The 20,723-nt window shown below is 37.9% G+C and overlaps 1 protein-coding gene across 1 annotated transcript; it reads right to left on the minus strand.

The window, feature by feature from the left end:
• Positions 1–4,184: 4,184 nt before the first annotated feature.
• Positions 4,185–17,694, minus strand: LOC127539361 (microtubule organization protein AKNA-like). The gene is made up of 7 exons (XM_051963545.1): positions 17,563–17,694; positions 17,226–17,335; positions 13,076–13,219; positions 10,288–10,389; positions 9,119–9,332; positions 7,156–7,435; positions 4,185–4,925 (listed from the first exon to the last, which is right to left on the minus strand). Exons 1-7 carry the CDS (start codon positions 17,637–17,639, stop codon positions 4,890–4,892), a joined length of 963 nt encoding a protein of 320 aa, XP_051819505.1. The 5' UTR covers positions 17,640–17,694; the 3' UTR covers positions 4,185–4,889.
• Positions 17,695–20,723: the final 3,029 nt, after the last annotated feature.

Genomic DNA, 20,723 nt, shown 5'->3' on the forward strand with positions numbered 1-20,723 from the left:
GAAAGCAGAGGTATCTGTTTTAGTTTCCAGTTTAGCTATAAAGGGCAGAAGAGGAACAGGATGATAAAGAGAAGGATCGAGTGAGGACTTTTTCAAGGTGGGGGAGTTTATAGACAGTAGGAAATAAGCAAGCAAACAAGGTGAAATGAGTGAAAGAAGGGAAATGACAAAGGGGGCAATCTATTGGAGAAAATGGAATGGAATGGGTTCACCTGAACAAGTAGAAGAATTATTCTTGGTAAGGAGTAAGCCCCCTTCATCATGTGAGATGGGTGAAGGAAGAGACTGGCAGAAGGCACCTGAGTGATGGATGAGGAAGCAGGAAGAAAATGGTTTGAATTTTTTCTGTAAAATATTAGGCAAGGTCCTCAGCTGAGAGAGTGGAAGGAGGAAGAGCCAATTGAGATTTCAGGAGAAGTCTCTTTGGAAGAGACATTGTGGAGAATGGAAGAATGAGCTGAGGAGGGATGTAGTAGGATTACCTGGCAGCAGTGAGAGCCCAGTTGAGATGAGGTAATATAAGTTTATAGTGAACCCACTCAGAATGATTGCCTGGTTCTCTACATTCTTTCAGTGATTCAAGGTTGAGAGTGCCTTATCCAAGCCCACATGTAGCTGTTGAGAGAATGGGATGCAATCCACTTCCCACTCTTTTGATTAATTGACCACACACCCCTTGGAGTCATGCCATGGTTCCCCAGGGAGCCCCAGCTTCCACTTTGGAGACCAGTGGTTTAAAATAGAAATATTAATAAAATATTATGGAGGAGTATGAAGATGATCATGAACAGTATTGATTCATAAAGCAGTGAAAAGTAGTAGAAGAGAAAACAAGTATGCAGAAAGCTTGGGACAAAGCCTACCGCAGTATCATCCCACAAATTTAAGAATACAACTGGCAAAAAGTTGGTAAAACAAAACAATTCAGTGTTTTTATAAGCCATAAGCCTAGGGCTCTAATACCCCAAAGACACAAATCTAATAGAGGCTAATTTGAGGTCAGATTCTTTTCTTTGGCCCCTAACTTATGGGCCATCAAATCTGGGAACTGCTGAACAAGCAACATCTCTTCCTATTTTATCTGTACTTTCTAAAAAATTGTAATACCCAAGAATAACATGATTTAGACCACCTACTTCACTCTATTCATTGGACTTTAGTCTTCCAGCTATAGGGGTCTTACGTGTATGATCCTTTTATTTCTCTAAGATTAAAAATTGTTCAAGAATTGTGGGAGCACAATCTTTTGAAAAAAGAAACTAATTATTTGGCCAAAACTGCTGGGAAAACTGGAAAACAGTATGGCAGAAATTATAGAGCAACATTTCATATTATATACCAAGATAAGGTCAAAATGGGTACATGATTTATGTATGATACCATAAGAAAATTAGAACTTTTTCATGTTTATCTGTCAGATCTATGGACAAGAGAAGAATTAGAATCAAAAAACATAGAGAGCATTTTAAAATGTAAAATAGATAATTTTATTTAAAATAAAAAAGTTTTTTCACAAAGTCAATTCAACCAAAAAAAATTTTTTAAAGCAGAAAACTAAGGGGGGGGGGGGTTTGCAACAAGTATCTCTGATAAAGGCCTCATTTCTCAAATATACAGAACTGAGTCAAATTTATTAAAATACATGTTATTCCTCAATTGATAAATGGTCAAAGGATATGAACAGGCAGTTTTCAGAGGAAGAAATCAAAGCTATCTATAGTCAATGAAAAATGCTCTAAATCATGATTAGAGAATTACAAATCAAAACAACTCTGAGGTATCACCTTACACCGATCAGATTAACTAATATGACAAGTAAAATGATGAATGTTGAAGAGGACATGGTAAAATGGGACATTAATGCACTGGCGAAAGTGTGAACTGATCTAACCATTCTGGAGAGCAAAAACTAAATAAACGTTGATTTAGCAATACCATTGCTAAGAATATATCATAAAGACATCAAAAGAAAAGGCAAAGGGACCTAATTGTACAAAAATATTTATAGCAGCTCTTTTTTAGAATGGTTAAGAATAGAAAATGGAAGGGATGGCCATCAATTGAAGAATGGCTAAACAAAATGTGGTATATAGTTATGATGGGATATTGTGTTATTAGAAATGACAAGCAGGATGATTTCAGAAAAACATGGACTTACATGAACTGATACAAAGTGAAGTGAACAGAATCAGGAGAACATTATACACAATAACAATAAAATTGTTTGATGAAGAATTGTTAATGGCTTCAACATTCTCAGCAATACAATTATCTACAACAATCCCAAAGGACTAATGATGAATCAGACTATCTGCCTCCAGAGAAAGAACTGATATTGTTAAATTCTGATTGAAGCATGCTATTTTTCATTTGCTTTCATTCTTTTTAAGTCTTCTTATGCAAAATGACTAATATGGGAATGTTTTACATAATTGCTCACATATAACCTATATCTGATTGCTTACTATCTCAGGAAGAAGGAATGGCAGCAAAGGAAGGAAAGATAGAATTTGAAACACAGAACTTTTTTTAAAAATCAAATGTTAAAAATTGTTTTAATATATAATTCGGAGAAAATAAAGTATTAAAAAAATTAAGGGAGCAAACCTCTTTTTTCTCTTTTAGCTCTAAGGTACTTAGAAAATCTCCCTTCTCAGGCTCAGTAGTTAAATTCTAGGATCACATTAGCTAGAAACTTAAAACATATACTCTTACATAGGAAGCTGGGTTCAGCAGTATTGTCTATGAACTCTGAGACTGAATAAGTACAGCCAGCTAGTGTCATCTCTTGGATTAATCTAAGTCAAGCTTTAGTGGTCCTCTGGGGAAGAGACTATGGAAATTTTTATAGCCTCTCCCTCCACTCTAGAACATAGATTCACTCTGCTGACAGAGAAAAGGTGAATAGGCAGCAAAAAGACCAAGATTAGGCTTTGTCTTTCATTACCTTAGATGATATCCAAAAAGGGTAGTTTACCAGAGTCCATCCTTGGAGTCCCAAATTACCAGTCATCCTGAAGGCAACCTGGGCATTAGAATTCAACCAAGATCCCAGTCATTAGAGAGTAACTGGTTTTCAGTAATCCTCAACAAGAATATTTTCAGAAAAATTAAGTAAAAACCATTGAAGAATTGCATGTATCTTTAAATATCTTTGTTTTATTGAATACTTCTGGTTCTTTAAATATACCTTTTAGTGTAAGTGAAGCTATTCCTTATTAGGTTATTCAGCTGTGGTCTGGACACCTCCCTGTAGTCCTTTCTTTCCCCTTCCCAAAGTCCTCCTACAGTGTGTTTTTTTTAAGTAGCTTTTTATTTACAAGTTATATGCCTGGGTAATTTTACAGCATTGACAATTGCCAAACCTTTTGTTCCAATTTTTCCCCTCCTTCCCCCCATCCCCTCTCCCCGATGGCAGGTTGACCAATACATGACCAATAAATATGTCAAAGTATAAATACAATATAAGTATACATGTTCTAACAGTTATTTTGCTGTACAAAAAAGAATCAGACTTTGAAATAGTGTATAATTATCCTGTGAAGGAACTAAAAAATGCAAGCAGACAAAAATAGAAGGATTGCGAATTCTATGTAATGGTTCATAGTCCTCTCCCAGAGTTCTTTTGCTAGGTGTAGCTGGTTCAGTTCATTACTGCTTTATTGGAACTGATTTGGTTTATTGTTGAAGAGAGCCACGTCCATCAGAATTGATCATCATATAGTACTGTTGTTGAACTATATAATGATCTCCTGATCCTGCTCATTTCACTTAGCATCAGTTGATTTAAGTCTCTCTAGGCCTTTCTGAACTCGTCCTGCTGGTCATTTCTTACAAAGCAATAATATTCCATAATATTCATATACCACAATTTATTCAGCCATTCTCCAATTGATCTCCCACAGAGTGTTGAAAGACCCTCAGGATTGGAGTCAGAAAAGCTTTGGATATGCAGAGTCCCAACCCCAATAAGAAATTATTCCAATTGGAACCCATTCTTAGTCAAATGGCATTTGCTGAACAAGAACAAGAATGGCATTTTAACATAGTTAAAAGCAAAATTTGCTTGCTAAGATTTGAGAGAGCCTAGAGAAATGGAAGAGAGGGGAATGACGGGAAGAAATGAAGGAGAAAGTCCTGTGGGGGCTCATTCCAGATGGCTATACAACCAGCAAGAGAAGGTCTAGGCTCTAAGGTCTGGTCTTTTATTGGTCAGTCTTGCCCTGCCTTCCCCTCCCATCACCACCGTAAGTCTTGTTTTTCATTTTTTTGCTTTGCTTTATCAGCAGATATGACAAGGTGATCATGATGTATGTATCAGTGTCACACACAAGAACCCCCATAGTCATCTCTCTTCTCCATTTACCTCTAAAATGAAAATACGATAAATGCCCCTAATGGACATATGTCACCAAAACAAACATTTTCTTGGCATGTTAAGGCAAGCTTTGCTGCAGAGGGCACTTTGCCAGCCCTCACATGGGAACAGGAGACGTTTGAAAAACAAAACAAACTCCCATAAAAGCTTGAGCTTTTTCTTAAGGCTTGCCCCAAGACTACATCAGCCAAACGTCCAACAAAGGTGTAACAGGTGCAGAGTGAAGTGGAGAGAAAGTTTGCAGTGTCCAAAGGGATTTCCCTCCAAACAGGTCCATGGGGAAGCTTTCGCAGACCAATGAGAAGCTGATGGTTTGATGACCTGCTAGGGACACAAAACCTGGGAGCTTCAACCTCTTGGCACTCCAAAAAATCCAGCAGAAAAATTGTCCAAGAAAATCTTTTGTAGAGGAGCAAGTCAGGGATGGTTATGAAGAAACTGACAACTGCTCTAGTTTTGTTTTGTTTTGGTTTTTTTCTCATTCCCCTTCTTCTTAATATTCTACAAGGCGTTATCGTTTTTGAAAACGTAATGTAGACAAGAAATCCTAGGAAAAACAACAACAACAATTCATTAAAAGAAGAGAAATACAGGAGGGGATAAGAGGAGAGGGTTATTCATAGGATCATAGCTTGAGAGCTAGAAGGGACTCTCTGGGTTCTGCAGTCTCACCTCCTCATTTTACAGCTAAGGAAACTAAGGCATAAAGAGATTATGACTTCCTCAAAGGTGATAAATAGCAGAGTTGGGATTTGAATCCAAGTCCCCTGATACTGACTCAAAAATGCTTTCCATTTCTTTTAGACATATTGCAATTTATTCTATTTTCCCCACTTTAGAGTATTTTTTCCAATTACATGTAAAGATAGTTTTTAACGTTCATTTTTATAAAACTTTGAGTTTCAAAATTTTCTTTTTCCCTCTTTTACCTTCCCCCTCCCCAAGAGAGCAAGCAATCTGATACAGCTTATATATGTACAACCATTTTAAATTTATTTCCAGATTAGTTATATTGCAAAAGAAGAATCAGAACAAAAGGGAAAAAAAACACATGAAAAAAAAAAGTAGTGAAAATAGTATGATTTGATCTGCATTCATTCTCCATAGTTCTTTCTCTGAGATAGCATTTTCCATACCAAGTGTACTGGAATTATCTTGGCTCACTGTACTGCTGAGAAGAGCTAAGAATGTCCATGTTTATCATCACACAAACTTGCTGTTACCATGTGCAATGTTCTCCTGGTTCTGCTTACTTCACTCAGCATCCATTCATTTAAGGCTTTCCAGGCTTTTCTGAAACCAGTCTACTCATTATTTCTTAAAGAATGATAATATTTCATTAATTCATATACCATAACTTATTCAGCCATTTCCCAACTGATGGGCATCCTCTTAATTTCCAATTTCTTGCCACCACAAAAAGCTGCTACAAACATATAGTCCTTTTTCCTTTCTTATGCTCTCTTTGGGATAAAGACATAGCAGTGACACTTCTGGATTAAAAAGTATCAACAATTTTAGATCTTTATGGTCCACTTCCAAATTGCTCTCCAAAATGGTTGGATCAGTTCACAACTCTACCTATAATGCATCAGTGTCCCACTTTTCCCACATCTCTGCCAACATTTACCATTTTCTTTTCTTGCCATCTTAGCCACTCTGAGAGGTGTGAGGTGGGACCTCAGAGTTGTTTTAATCTGCATTTCTCAAATAATGATTTAGAGCATTTTTTTCATATGATGGCTGAATAATTTATTCTTAGCATTTCATTGCAGGACAGAAAGTCCTGTCCTGATCTGATTCTGATCAAAACAAACAAAAAGATATTCCATAATATAGTGGAAAGAGCACTGGTCATACTTCCTTCCCCTCAGTGGAAAAGTGGGCAAAAACATTGTCACACACACACACACACACACACACACACACACACACACACATTGTGTTGGTTTATAACAGTTCTTATTAAAAGGAAGAGTTCTCTGATTGAGGAGAAGCATATCAGGAAATAAGTATTGTAATTTTTTAAAATAAGCCATCAATAAAAATTTTAAAAAGAAATAATCATTTGCCAGATTCAGAAGATATGAGTTCAACATTGTTCTTTGTGTGGCCCCAGACAGATTATTTAACTTTCCTATACACTCAGATTCCTCATCTGTAAGGTGGGGGAATCATATAGTATTTTTACCAGCCTATTTTACTGGATTGTTGAGAAAAGGGTTTTATCAATACACTATAGCGTGCCTTTAAATGCACAGTTTAAAAACTGTGAAGTGTTATTAGGGGAATAATAATACACAGTGGAGGAAGAAGAAGTGGGAGGAGAGGGAAATAAAAGTCAGCTCTTCTCTCCAACTGAAGAGTCATGGAAAATTGTTTAGAACACTGAGAGGTTCAGTTAACCTCTCACACAAGGGTGTGAGTCAAGACAAGTGGTCACACAAGTCAGTATATATCAGAGATGAGCTTGAATCCAGATCATCCTGCCTCCTTGGCTCTCTATTCATTACCCCACAGTTTCTCAAACTATTGAAATTTCTAAAAGATGAATCCAAAATCAAGCTTGCCAAAGCCCAGAAAATTTCCATTTAAAGAATGTCTTTCAAAACGGTCTTTGCCACAGCTTCATTGTCCCAAGCACGATTGACAAGAACTCTGTCGCCAGATTTTTGCCCTATCTTTTACCCTTCTTCATGCCCGGTGCATAGTAGGGATTTAATTAACAAGGGGATGCCAACTGGAAGACTAGGTCTAGTCAAGGAAGGACTTCATACCCGCAGAGTCCGAGCTCTGTTGAGGTCAGAGCTCAAAGACCGACTTAGCTCCTCGGTCATGAGTTGGATGTCTTTGGCCGCTTTCACTGCTTGGCATAAGGACCCGTAGACATCGTCCAGGTCGTTGATGTTTAGCTTCAGGCGCCCCTGGTGCCCTGGCACTTGAGGGGAGAACCGGTCCCTCTCTTCCTGGCACTGGTGGGATTCCTTGCTGGGGCCCTGGACGAGGGAATCGGCTGGAGCAGAACAGGGTGAGGGATGGGCTGTGGATAAATAGAACCTGGAAAGAGAGGAAATGAATTCATTGTATAGACCACAAACACACTACCACGATGTAGAGAAGGCTGGATTTCCTCAGGGTCCGAAGCCCTCAGCTTCCAAATTCTGTCTGTGACCTAAAACAAGACCCTCCTCCTCAGATTCTGCCCGCGATGCACATTACCTTATCCCTACAGCAAGACAACTTCATAATTCCTGGGTGGTTAGACTCAGTTACAGGAGAGCAGCTGATACCCAGTGATGGAAGGAGTTTTTATACTGCAAGTTTCCAAGGCAGTAGTCACAGGACTGGACCAAAAGTCCATTCTACTGACTGATAAAAGAGCCAAATCAGGCTCCTTCTGCATGATGGGAGACCATGTATCGGGGGCAGCAGCTTGTCAGCTGCAAAGGCTGGGACCAGCAGAGAGAGAGACTCATTTGACATGTGATGACCATACCTGCCTGCCTAATTTTAATTGTACTCTGCCACATTACAAGCAAGTGAAGAGTTAATATATAACACAATCAACTTCCTACCAACAGCTCATTTGACTTTCCTGGTTTCATCCTAGACTTTGGCTAGTTCTTTGCACATTAATCTCCTACAAAAATAGACAAAAGAAAGAAAAAAAGGCCAGCCTCAACTTCCCCTATTTGCAAACTGATAGAATTTTAGAGTTGAGAGAATTCATAGGACTGCATCTGTTAGACAACTATATAGCACTTTGTCTCCCAATACAGCACTTTTATGTCATTGCTATTGTAGAAAAATATACCCACCTTCTAGCATACTAGCCACTTCCTAGATTTGAAACAGGAATAAGTCAGGCTCAAATCTCATCCCTGACAAAGCTATATATATATAAGTTGACAAGTCACTTCATTTCTTCTAACTCAGTTTTCTCCTTCTTTAAAATGGGGGTAATAATAGCATCTACCTCAAAATGTTATGAGAAGCAACTGAAATAACGTATGCAAAAAGTTGTATTTATATTATTACATAATAACAAAATAACAATATATTGTAATAAATAAAAATAAGGACTGTCCTTATGATCTGATTAGTATAGGAAGCTCCTTTTACAATCTGCCTTCTCTGCAAATTATCATTTTAAAGGATTGTCAGATAGTATTTTCACTTTTTTGTTGTTTGCTTGCATTTAGTTTTTTTTCTCATTTATTTCCTTTTTAATCTGATTTTTCTTGAGCAGTATAACTGTGGAAATATGTATAGAAGAATTGCACATGTTTAATGTACAGTGGATTATTTTCTGTGTAGGAGAGGAGGTGAGGGAAAGGGAGGAAAAAATTTGGAACACAAGGTTTTGCCAGGGTCAATGCTGAAAATTATCTATGCATATGTTTTGAAAATAAAAGACTCTAATAAAAAATAAAAATAAACAGAAAAAAAGAGTTAGTGCAGAAATGTCAAACTGAAATCAAAATGGAGATCACTAAGCCATACGCATATTAAGTGAGATTATTTAACAAATAATCTCACTTAATAAACATTATACTCAACAAATAGTACTTAATAATGAAAATAAGTAGTACTTATTTAAAATAGTAAATATATTACTTTATAATATTAATAATATTAAATAAATTATTAAATAATATAATGTTGAAACTATATGTATTTGGAAAAATAAAATACTATTGGAAAAATCAATGAAAATATCAGAAAATCAGTAGTTCTTACCATCCAGGGTATGAAAAAAGCAGCAGAGGAACAAAAGGACCATAAACAATGTTAAGGTTTGGGGCGGCAGGATCTGGGGGTACAGGAGTCAGATACCACACTCCGGGTTGGGGTAGAGATAGCTGCTTTTGCTTCTGCTGTTCCTTGGGATGATCAGAAATCCAAGCTGAGTCAGATCTTGGAAATGTCATTTTCCTGGTGGTCCTTTCTTTCACTGTGAGGACGACCAAGACAGGCAGAATTAATACCTGCCGGAAAAGAAAAGGAGAACAGGAGCCGGAAGGGATGGCTCCTATTTAGAATGGGAAGTCCAGTTTTACGCTATTCTAAGGTCCCTCCAGCAGTTGTAGCATCCTTTTCTTCTGGGATGGACAGAAAGACAGCACAGGCTTTATTCTTGTCACTCAGAGAATGGAACTTCTCCAAGGAGCAGATACTCTGCGGCTAAAGGGACAGAGTTTGGGTTCTGGGGGTAGGGTTCAGGTGAGCATTTGCATTAGACTTTCCCCCAAATCTGACTTAATCTCCTTTGTTCCGCGACACTTTTCCCTCCGCCTTCGTAAATTCTAGCCAAACTGGTGTTCTTACCGTTCTTCACAGAGGACACATTCCATTTTCCCATCTTCTCCTTTGTGCTGCCTATGCCCCAAGCCTGAACGCCCTCCCTCCTCACCTCCGCCTTTGAGAGGACCACATTTCCTTTGAGATCCAGCTGGCATCTCATAGGAGTTAACAATTGCTTGTTTGATCAATAGATCCTCCCTTTCCCCCTCCCTTCTGGGAATATTCTCTAGAATCCAGATCCTCTGACTTCTGGTCCAGTATAATTCATATAAGATTATAGAGAGAGAGGCTGATGACTTTGCACAGCTCTGCCTCATTTAAATCCAATTCACTTGAAAGTTGTGATCCTTGACATCCTCCTGGTGTCAAGAATGAAGGACAAACAACAAGTTTTAGTGTATGTGTGTGCATACATATTTGTACATTGTGTACATATATACATACATGAAACACATGTACATATATATCTGTGTGTGAATAGGTGGGCACCTATATTAAAAGTTCTAGAAATTGAGTCTCTCTGGGGCTACCCCAACAACATCTCCTATTTTCTACAATTGGAGGATACACTCAACCCCACAGAAGAAATCAAACTTCTGCCCTACCAGTAGCCTCCTTGTCTTTAGAGTGCCTGCATTTGTGATCATTGTTCTTCATGGAAGTTTCAAAGGAGAAAGGTGACCCTGGATCCCTGGATGGAACTCTGTCTGAAAAAAGAAGGACAATTAGTCAGCAAAGGTTTTGCTGTGCTGGGGATTGGGCTGGGTTTCTGACATAGAGAGATGCTGTTTGAGAACAGATGGATGGAAGGGTGGGAAGACTAGAAGAAGAAGGAAGTTGGGGGATAGGAAATTTATAGTCTAGTCACTGGACCATTCATATCCATTCTTCATCCACAGCATGATTAAAAGACATCATAGAGAACAGGAACACATTTGGAAAAAGTAGCACAGTCCCCAAAAGCAAAGGTACTACAAGATCTTTAGATAATTCTTTAGTATTCTGTCTCTCCATCTGTGTCCTTGACCTGCTATTTCTCTAAGATGGGTCTCCATACAGACCTGGACAACTCCTTCAGAATCACTAAAACCTCAGCCCAAGCTCAGTCCCATTAGGATTAAACACCAGCTCTTAGCCATGAAGCTGCACCTTGCCTTCCTGGCAACAGGAACAGAAAGCTGAGTTACTATATGCCTAAAGGACATTGGAGATGTGCTTTAATGCTCATGGCCAGTGGGAGGAAATCAGCTGGACATTGTCACTATCAATCCTGGAGTGGATGTGAAGTCATCTGCAAAATGGAATCCCTCTTCACCTCCTCCTGTTAGATGTTCTAGTTTTCTTCAAAACTCAGCTCAGATAACATCCCCTTCATGGAGCATTTCCTAATTCCCACCTACCCCAGCTTCTAGTAGCCTTCCTTTCCCCTCCAAAAAAATTACCTTTTTTTGGTATATGTATTATATATGCAATATGTAAGTATACACACATGCACAAATGTACCTGTATAGAAATCTATTTTGAAAGTATTTACAAGTGTTTGTGTATTTCCCCCCATAAACAAATTATTATCAGCTTGACAATAGACACTTTTAAAAAAATCTTTGTGCTTCACTGTCTAGAATAATTCTGGCACATAATAGACAATTCAGTACAAACAATTGATTGTTTGGAGGAATTCAGAAATCAATGTCAAATCCTAGAAGAGGCAATATGATAAAAGTAGAAAGAGTTCTGGATTTAGTGATCAAATGACTTGCTTTCAAGTGCTAGCTAGGTGACCTGAAACAAGTCATTTTATTTCTTTGAGCTCCAAGGTATCATCATCTCAAAAACAGGAATGTATTACAATACTTCTAACCTACAACGGAAGGCAATTAGGAGCCATTGATTTAATCAATTGGGAGTCAAGATACCTGGTCTTTAACCCAAGTTGATTGATTACTAGCTATGTTGCTTTTGTTCTTTGTCCCTCGTACTGGAAGAGGACCATGACATCAGAAAGGTTTAGTCATAACATGCAGGTGAATTGGATTTAAGTGAGGGAGGGCTGTACAAGGTCACCTGCCTCACTTTCCCTTCCAGAGCCAATTGGGTCCAGGGGTCAGAATAGATCGGGAAGACTGGAGATGACTCTGGATGCAATCAGAAATCTTGGCCTTTTTAAGCTAAGGTCTTTAACAGGTCTTACTTTATCTGAGGCAATATCCCTTCAGTGATTAAGGTTATGTAAGAAAGAAATGAGACAAAGAATAGCCTTTTTTAGTGCCTAGTCAAAAAAAAGGGGGTGGGTTATCTAGGTAGGGAAGACTCTCAGGTTTCTGAGAATTTGAGCAAGATACTTGTCATGCATGTCACCTGGTGGAAAAAATTTATGGCAAATAATGTAATAGGATGTTATTGCATTATAAGAAACAATGAAAAGGCTAGATTCAGAGAAATCAGAGCAAAGTGAACAGAATCAAGAGAAAAATGTATGACCCCTCACTCAACAATGAAAATAAACCCTCACCTCTAGTTACTGGGTATCTTCTTGTGGGTGCTAGAGAGTTCTGAATGTGAAATAATGGTCTAGTATATCTCTAAAGTTGTTTGCTGAGCTGAACTTAGTAGAAATCCACCCTATAAATAGTTTTAGGGTCATATCATATCACAGCTTTATAAGATCTCACAAATAACCTAATAAAACTAAAGGGTTTTTTCCTTACGTCAAACCCAAAACATTGTTTATGTTACTAAACCCAATATCGGACATTCTTTGCATCTTACATGAAAATGATGTTTTATAAACTAAAAAAATAATTTCTAAAACATCAATAGCCACATAAAGATGGTGCTCATGAATGTGTGTGAAGATAATAATGATGGGTCATTTGTTCAATTCTTTGAAATACCAGTTAGATCTAAAATGTATTCAGTGGGGTTTGGTCCAGTGGGATCCCTCAGCTCTTTCTTTTTAATTCCACTAGTGATCAATTCAATTCCACAAGCAAAGCCTCCTAGTCCATTTCCAAGAATTATCTTTCTATTTCCAGAAGTCTCTCAAAAGCATAGGGGTAAAGAACACTTTGTGCATTGCTAGGATTCACATGAAAGGAGCAAGGAATACTGGAGGCAGGGAGAAATGAAATTTTTCTTTAGTGCCATAGCCTGGAACACTGTGAAAATTAAGGGCACAGACAAGGGTAGCCAGTAGCATAGGTGTTCCCTGTGTCAAATGGGCATGACTCTATTCATCTATCTTGAATTTTTTTAATAAGAGTTCCCCATCATTTTCTGGAAGCACTTCCTTAAGTACAAATGAAACTGCAGGCTGTGAGATAATATGAGCTGGAAGAGGCTTCTGTTGTAGCTGATAAGGACTCTCTGCCCCAATTTCTTCCTTTCCTTTACCTCTGAAGTGGTTCCAGGGGATCCCATCTGACTGTTTCCCTTTTGTCCTTCCTCTTATTCCATCCAGTGAACTATGGGATCTCTGTTCCACAGCTTTGTTCCTTCCAGCCTGAAGTCTAGACTGGGTACTTTCCCATTTAGAACCTAAAATAAATAGACAATAAAGCCAGCTATAATTAAATAAAATAAATAAAGTCTGCTAGCAAAGAGAAAGAAGTCCCAATCCTTCAAGTAGGGATATGTAAATTGAGGGAATCACAACCAGCTTTTTGCTTCTACAGTCAGATCTAATGTCTCAAGTTCTTCTGACCAATGGAATTGGGAAATGCCGGTCAAACTCTCTTTCTGGAAAAGGATTTATCAGGAAAATGGGGAATGACAATGGATTCTCTTTTATTTCCTTATGTTCTGAGCCTTATCTCCCCGAGAAAACTAAATGCTTTTCGAGATCAGGGACCTCCAAATCAGTGACTTTCAGAGAATCTAGCACAGTGCTGGGCACTTAAATCAAAAATACTTATTAAGTTGACTTGGATTTTACTCAATAATGTAGGAGGGGGAAAGGCTTTGTGTGTGTGTGTGTGTGTGTGTGTGTGTGTGTGTGTGTGTGTGTGTGTGTGCTGACAGAGGAAGGGAGAGTCTCTCTGTGTGAGACCCCCTTTACTGCCTACCAATAGGTATCGATTTGGTCAGCCCTATCTCTTCTCTGATTAAGTCATTCTTTGTTTTCTGTTTTTACTGTCCCTTATTCCTTCTTCTCTTGTAAATCTGACTTTTTTTATCCCAGTGCAAGAGTTTTTGCATTTATTCCTATTGAATTTCATCTTGTTAAATTCTGCCCAAGAGGCTAGTCTGTCAATTTTCTATTCTTTTGGAGCTTGACTCTTTTATCCACCATTTTGCTCTCTCTTCCAGCTTTATGTCATCTGTGTATCGGATGAGCATAATAGTTATGCCTTTATCTAAGGCATTAATAAAAATGCTAAAACCACATGGCCAAGAGCATTCACTAGAGATTTTCTGCAATGTAAACATTAGATCCCTAATCTTGCCCACATCTCCCCCTCCATTTTTCTGTCTCTTTTTTCTACAAGTCACCACCCCTTATTTTGTTAGCATCCATCATTAAAAAAGAAATATGGGCAGAAATCATCCTCTGGCCAGTTTGAGATAGCCCCTTGTTTTATGTCTCCTAGGGTCTTGGGAAGAATGGCTATGGTGAGAGCAGGAAGCTGACGTCAATCAGTTAGTAAGCATTATTAATCATCTCCCTTGTGCCAGGTTATAGGGATACCAAAAAAAAAAAAAAATGAAATCATCCATTCTCCCCAGAAAGTTACATTCTAAGATCCTAATGAAGGAAGGTTTTAGTATGCAGGTGAACCAGATGTTTTTCATTCTATGTAACCTGTATCTCCCACCGTGGCTAGCATTTCCCAAATATATTTGGTTACTGGGGGGACCAAGCAAAAAAGTATTCTAATTATAGTAACCAAAATTTAAGCTTTGCATAGCACTTGCTTTGCAGATCCATGAGGGAAGTAGTGTGTAAGTATTATTATACCCCATTTTATAAGTGAGAACATGCAAGGTGAGAAAAGTACACAGCTCTGACCTAGTCTCTGTTAGTCATCTCAGCTCAAGTCCCACCTTCTACTTGGGGTTTTTCTCAAACTTCAGAATGGTCCTTCCATATCCTACCCCAAATATAGATAGATAGATTTGTGTATGTATATAGATATCTTTATACATGTATGTATATATGTATAAAGAATATCTAAATATATTGACTCATGTAGCTAAATACTTCTATGTATATAGATAGCTTTCTATACCTGTAGGTAGCTATATCTAGCTAGATAGCTATACCTACCGATATATAGCTATAGCTAGCTAACTATATATACATATAGCTCTATAGATAATCTAATCTATATAAATATCTATCTCCATATACACATATTCAACACATAGACATATTTGTGTATAAAGTGAATCATCATCGAGGAATTGCATGATAGGAAGACAAGACAGGCTGGTCACACGTCAGTGGATGGCCAAAGTACTCCAACAAGTTCCCTGGAAACATTCAGAAGCAAACAAGGAAGGTCCCCAGAATACTGAGGAGGATATGGACAAGAATCAAAGGCATTAATGGGTTCTGATGTGTATTTCTGGAGAGAACTTCCAAATTGATCAAATTACCTATTTATTTGAGTGTATTTGTATTTGAATATATTTTCATATTTTGGGCAGCTAAGTGGTAAGATGGCTAGAGCATGGAGCCTACAGTCAGGAAGATCTGAGTTCAAATCCAGATTCTGACACTGTATAATCCTGTATAATCTACCTGTATGATCCTAGGCAAGTCACTTTTCCCAATTATAAAATGGGAATAATATTAGTACCTACCCCTCAGGATTGTTGTGAGGATCAAATGGGATAATTGCAAAGCCCTTAGTGCAATTTTTGGCACATAGTAAGTGCTATATAAATGTTAACTCTTGTTATTGTTAGTTTTATTATTTACTTATACAGGTAGAAGTTTTTTTTCTCCTTAATAAAACGAAAGTTCTTTTAGGACATCCTGTTTAGGTGCATCCTGTAGGATATCTTTATAGTTCACTGCCCCATAAGGTACTTGTACATAAGCATTTAATAAATCCTTGAATATTCAAGTGTCATTTAATAATTGGGGAAACTGAGGCTTTCAGGGCAAAATGAATTTCCTATTATCTCACAGGCAGGAGTTGAACCCAGGACTGCAGACTCCAAGTCCAGTTCTTTCTGCCAGTATGAACAACTCAGTAAAAGGTAAGGTGCAAGACAGGGTGGCATTTCATCCTTTGGGAGAAAAACCCACCCTAGTCAGTATTTCCACCTTTCAAGGCAAAGGAAAAAATCTGGAGGTTACCATGATGCTCACATGGTTCTCTTCCTATTTTATTCATTCTTTATGCTCTTCTTACCCCTTAAAATATGCATGTCCCACGAGGATTTATGCTTATTCACTCCCTTTCTCTTTCTCTGATTGCTGTTCTCTCATGACCTCAACCATCAACAATATCTCAAATGAGTATTTCTACCCCCAACTTTCTCCAGAGCTCCAGTCTCTTATTTCCACTTATTTGAGAAATCTTAATATTAACATATTCGGCACCTAGACTCATTTTCCCTCTGCCACAAAAGCCTGCTCCTCATATCCAAAGATTACTTTAATCTATGAGAGTGATTACTTTAATCCTTGCCTAGGATCATACAGGCTGCTACCTTTGGATTCCCAGTACCTTACTCCTACTGAGTGTTTAATAAACATTTGTTGAACTGAATTTAAATGGAGTCAAGGATGATACATTATGAGTCATTCAAGAATGCAGGCTCATCTAGTGTTTTGGGGATGAATGATAACAAGGTATTTTTAAAAATGTTTTCATTCTAAATTTAACAAATACGCACACAAAAAAATCCACATATAAATGTCTAGTATATACAACTTGTTTGTTTTAATATACACACACTACAAACACTAAATCTCTGACATGAATTTCAAAACTGTCTAAACTTTCTTCATTCTGTTCTAGGCATTTTTTAATTCTATTTTTGCCAGTGCTATGACCAGCTTTCCTCTTCCTTCATCCCACACATACTCCCATGCCTTATAGGCATTTCAAAAATAAAGGTGCATTATGTGAAAATGGTTAGAGAGCCAAGTTCTCTCCTTTTCTAAACTGTGCCTTAAGGAAAGATCTTAAGATCATAGATTGAGTTGGAAGGGACAGTCATCTATAAAAATCTTTTTATTTTACAGATAAGGAAACTGAGGCGCAGACAAGGTAATATTCTTGTCCAAGTTCACACAGGTAGCAGAATTCAGTGGAACACAGGTCTTCCAGCTCCAAATCCAGAGTAATCTCAACTGTAACATTTTTCCTTTCTCAGAAGCTGTCTGTGCTGGCTCTTCCGAGAAAGGAATAACAATTTTTAATAAATGGGATACTCAGTGGTTCCTTGAGATCCAAACACATTTTATTCACAAAGAGCTTTCTCCAAGAATGAAGCTCTTGTGAGCCAAAGACCTGGCTAACCTGGCTCAGTTTTCTGAGTGGGATTCTGATCTTGATAATGTTAGCCTGGTTCAGAGGTCACTTACTTGGAGATGCTCTGGATGTCTGCTGGAGCACTGAAGAGGATCTTGTCTGCCGCTCTGCTGTGGTTTTGATTGGTTCTCTCTGATCACCACAAAATAACTCTACAGATTTACTGGCAAAAAAGAAGACCAAGATTGTAAAAACAGCTGATGCTTCACCCCTGGAGACTAGCACTTTAATTAATATCTGGTGTTGGTTGTTAGATGCTCCCATACTGGAATGGAGAGTAGGTCAGTGGGAGGGATGACTTACAAACAAAATCCTTATCTCTATTTCAGGCTGATTTTATTCCCTACATTGGACCTCTATAGAAGTCCTAGTGGCAAGAACCTGCAGTACCTGCAGCAAGATGACTTTCCAGGAGTTGAGTTTTTTGCAATCCTTCCCCTGTTCCTGGCCAGGTGTTTAAAAGCCATCTTCTCTGGACTACCCAGAAAAACATCTCTGCAGGTTTCTCATCCTCAATCAGAGCCAGGATAACCCCCCTCCCAGATTGCCTGGCTATGATGGAAAGAAAGACCATAATTGTGACTTCAGAGGATTCATGGTAAACCATGTCTCCCATCTCTTAGCAGAGAAATGGTGAAGAATGAAACCTGCATTTGTAGACTGTTTGACTATATGTAATTGTTACTAGAGAGTATATGTATATACATATATATGTAATTGTAACTAGAGTTACAATTACCTATTCATTTGAGTATATTTGTACAGCTAATGGTTTTCCAGCATTCTCTTCACTGCACCACTTCACCACCCCTCTGTGCATCCCATTTTTTTTATCAAAATCAATAATCTATTAAAAATCTCGTCTTTCTCATATAAACTTATGTATCATTCCATCTCTCCCATCCTGTATTCTTTGTACAATTGATCTTTTTCTTTTTATTGTAAAGTGCTACCTTGTACATCTAGTAAGAGGCAAAAATAGAAGAAGGAACAGAGAGCACTATAGAAAATATATTCAAATAAATTCAGTTCCCCAATTGGGAATCATTGCTAAGTGAGGACATCAATTAAAAACACAAAAAAAAAAAAAAAAAAAAAAGAAGAATTAGGGATGGGAGGAAGGCAAGGAACAGAGAGCACTATAGAAAATAGACCCTAAAGAAACAGATGTCTCTGAGGATCTTAGCAGGAGCACAAGGACAAATTCAATCTCAGAGACTTGACATAACTTGACAAGTAACTGTAATTGGAAGAGATCTTTGTAGTTTCTAGAGGACTTCTGAGAAGATTAGGAGTGGCTGGAGGTGTTTCAGTTGCGAGAAATAAACTATGAATATATATTTAAGGGCGAGCCCACAAATAATAAAGGTGGTTTACCAGAAAACAGAATACAGGTAGGTCCTAAATCAGGTGATCTAAGGTATATTTTTTGGAAAACAAGCCACTGACAGCAATACTTTCTCACTCAGCAAAATCAGATCATTCTCTTCATCAGTGATCAGCCCGCCCTTTCTTGTTTTCTATAACTGCTGCCAGAGTTCTCTTAAGTCTTGAGTGGTTGTGTCAATTAAACAAAAACTGAGGAAACCGTTGGTGAAGTTGAAGTCAAAAGAAGAATCATCCATAGATCATAGAATCACAGAATCATTGAGTAAAAGAAAAGAATCTTGGAGGTGGGAGGGCTCTAAGAAGTCATTCCTCTGGTCAAAAGAGTTGTGAAACATGTGGCTAACAACCCTCCCCTTGCCCCCAATCAGATTAAAATGTAACCAGGAAATAGTTAACAAAAGAAATAAACAATACAATAGAGCATAGATAATGTTAATAAATGGTTTTCTAAGTCAATATACAATTACAGGGATTCTTATATAGAGGGACTTCTGTTTCTAGTTGAAGTTGACACTATTGTTCTAGTACAACCCTCACCTGAAGAACCTCTCTCAGACTTCCTTAGTGAGGGGTCTTCTAGCCTTTATCTGAGCACCTCCAGGGATGGACAACTCACTACTATCCCTCACCTAAATCATTGTTTTAAAAGTCTCTTCCTCATATCCCAAATATGTGTCTCTATGACTTTTACTCATTCATCCTAGTTCTAGGATGTAATTAAAAATTACTTACAAAATGTTGAATTCCACTTCCACAGAAAATATTCAATCAGTTAACATTTTTATTTGTATATTTTTGTTGTTTTTGGCAAAAGATAGGAGAAAGTAGGTTTATTTAGAAAAAGAGGTTACAGACAAAATAAGAAGCACAGTAGACCCAGGAATGGTAAATATGAAATAGGATTGGGAGAACATAGAAAGGGGTTTTAATAATTAATGATGGAAAGGGCAAGTAGAACTTGCCATTTACTAGGAGAAAAGGAACACCTTATGAGGTTGGGGCATATCCTTAGCACCCTAAAAGAGTTTGTTAACTATAAGGAAGAGAAGTGGAGTCAGGAGAGGAGAGACACCATAAGCAGGGTAGGGTTAAGAGATGCCAAATGGCATGGGAGAAGGGGAAAGGGAAAGCCACCAAGAGGCAGAATAAGTGGCTGACTGACCCAAAAGAGTGCGGTATCAAAGTCATGGCCATAATCTGTTTTTTAAGGGCAAATTCAACCTCAGAGACTTGACATAACTTGGATTTCTGACTGGATTATCTCCATGGAGGGTGGGACCAGGAAACTGAACTGATCTTGATTATCAATGCTTCAGTTAACATTTATTAAATGTCTAGTATATGCCAGGCATAATCAGCAAACATTTATTAAGCACCCCCTATGTTCCAAGTAGTATGTTACTGGGTATAAAAGAGAAGAGTGAAAAAATAGTTCCAGAATTCAAGGAGCTTATGTGTATGTTGTTGTTCAGTTATTTCAATCATATCTGACTCTTCATGACCCCATTTGGGGTTTTCTTGGCAAAGATCCTGAAGTGGTTTGTCATATCCTTTTCCAGCTCATTTTACAGTGAGGAAACTGAGGCAAATGGAGTTAAGTGACTTGCCCAGAGTTACACAGCTAGTGGTTTGCCAGCGTTCTCTTCACTGCACTACCTCACCACCCCTCTGTGCATCCCACTGTTGTTTTTTATCAAAATCAATAATCTATTAAAAATCTCAAGTCTTTCTCACATAAACTGATGTATCATTCCATCTCTCCCATCCTGTATTCTTCGTACAATTGATCTTTTTCTTTTTATTGTAGAGTGCTACCTTTTACATCTATCCCAATCAACTCTCATTGTGTTTGTTAGGTTCTATTGTTTGCATTTTTGTTGAAATATTTTAGGATCCTGATTTTGTCATTCAAGATATTTTTGATCCTCCCTACTTTGTATCAACCACAAATATTTTTTTTAATTTTTATTATATAATAACTTTTTCTTGACAGAACCCATGCCAGGGTAATTTTTTTACATTATCCCTTGCACTTGCTTTTGTTCCGATTTTTCCCCTCCCTCCCTCCACCTTCTCCCCTAGATGGCAAGCAGTCCTATATATGTTAGAAATGTTGCAGTATATCCTAGATACAATGTATGTTTGCAGAACCGAACAGTTCT

Source organism: Antechinus flavipes, chromosome 5 (assembly GCF_016432865.1).
Source record: "Antechinus flavipes isolate AdamAnt ecotype Samford, QLD, Australia chromosome 5, AdamAnt_v2, whole genome shotgun sequence".
Taxonomy (NCBI): domain Eukaryota; kingdom Metazoa; phylum Chordata; class Mammalia; order Dasyuromorphia; family Dasyuridae; genus Antechinus; species Antechinus flavipes.

Excerpts from the sequence above, each read along its gene's own strand:
- LOC127539361 (XM_051963545.1), bottom strand. The coding sequence starts at position 17,639 with ATGGCTTTTAAACACCTGGCCAGGAACAGGGGAAGGATTGCAAAAAAC. Across the intron at positions 17,336-17,562 it reads GGAAAGTCATCTTGCTGCAG|TAAATCTGTAGAGTTATTTT; the intron begins GTACTGCAGGTT and ends CTTTTTTGCCAG. Across the intron at positions 13,220-17,225 it reads GACATCCAGAGCATCTCCAA|GTTCTAAATGGGAAAGTACC; the intron begins GTAAGTGACCTC and ends TATTTATTTTAG.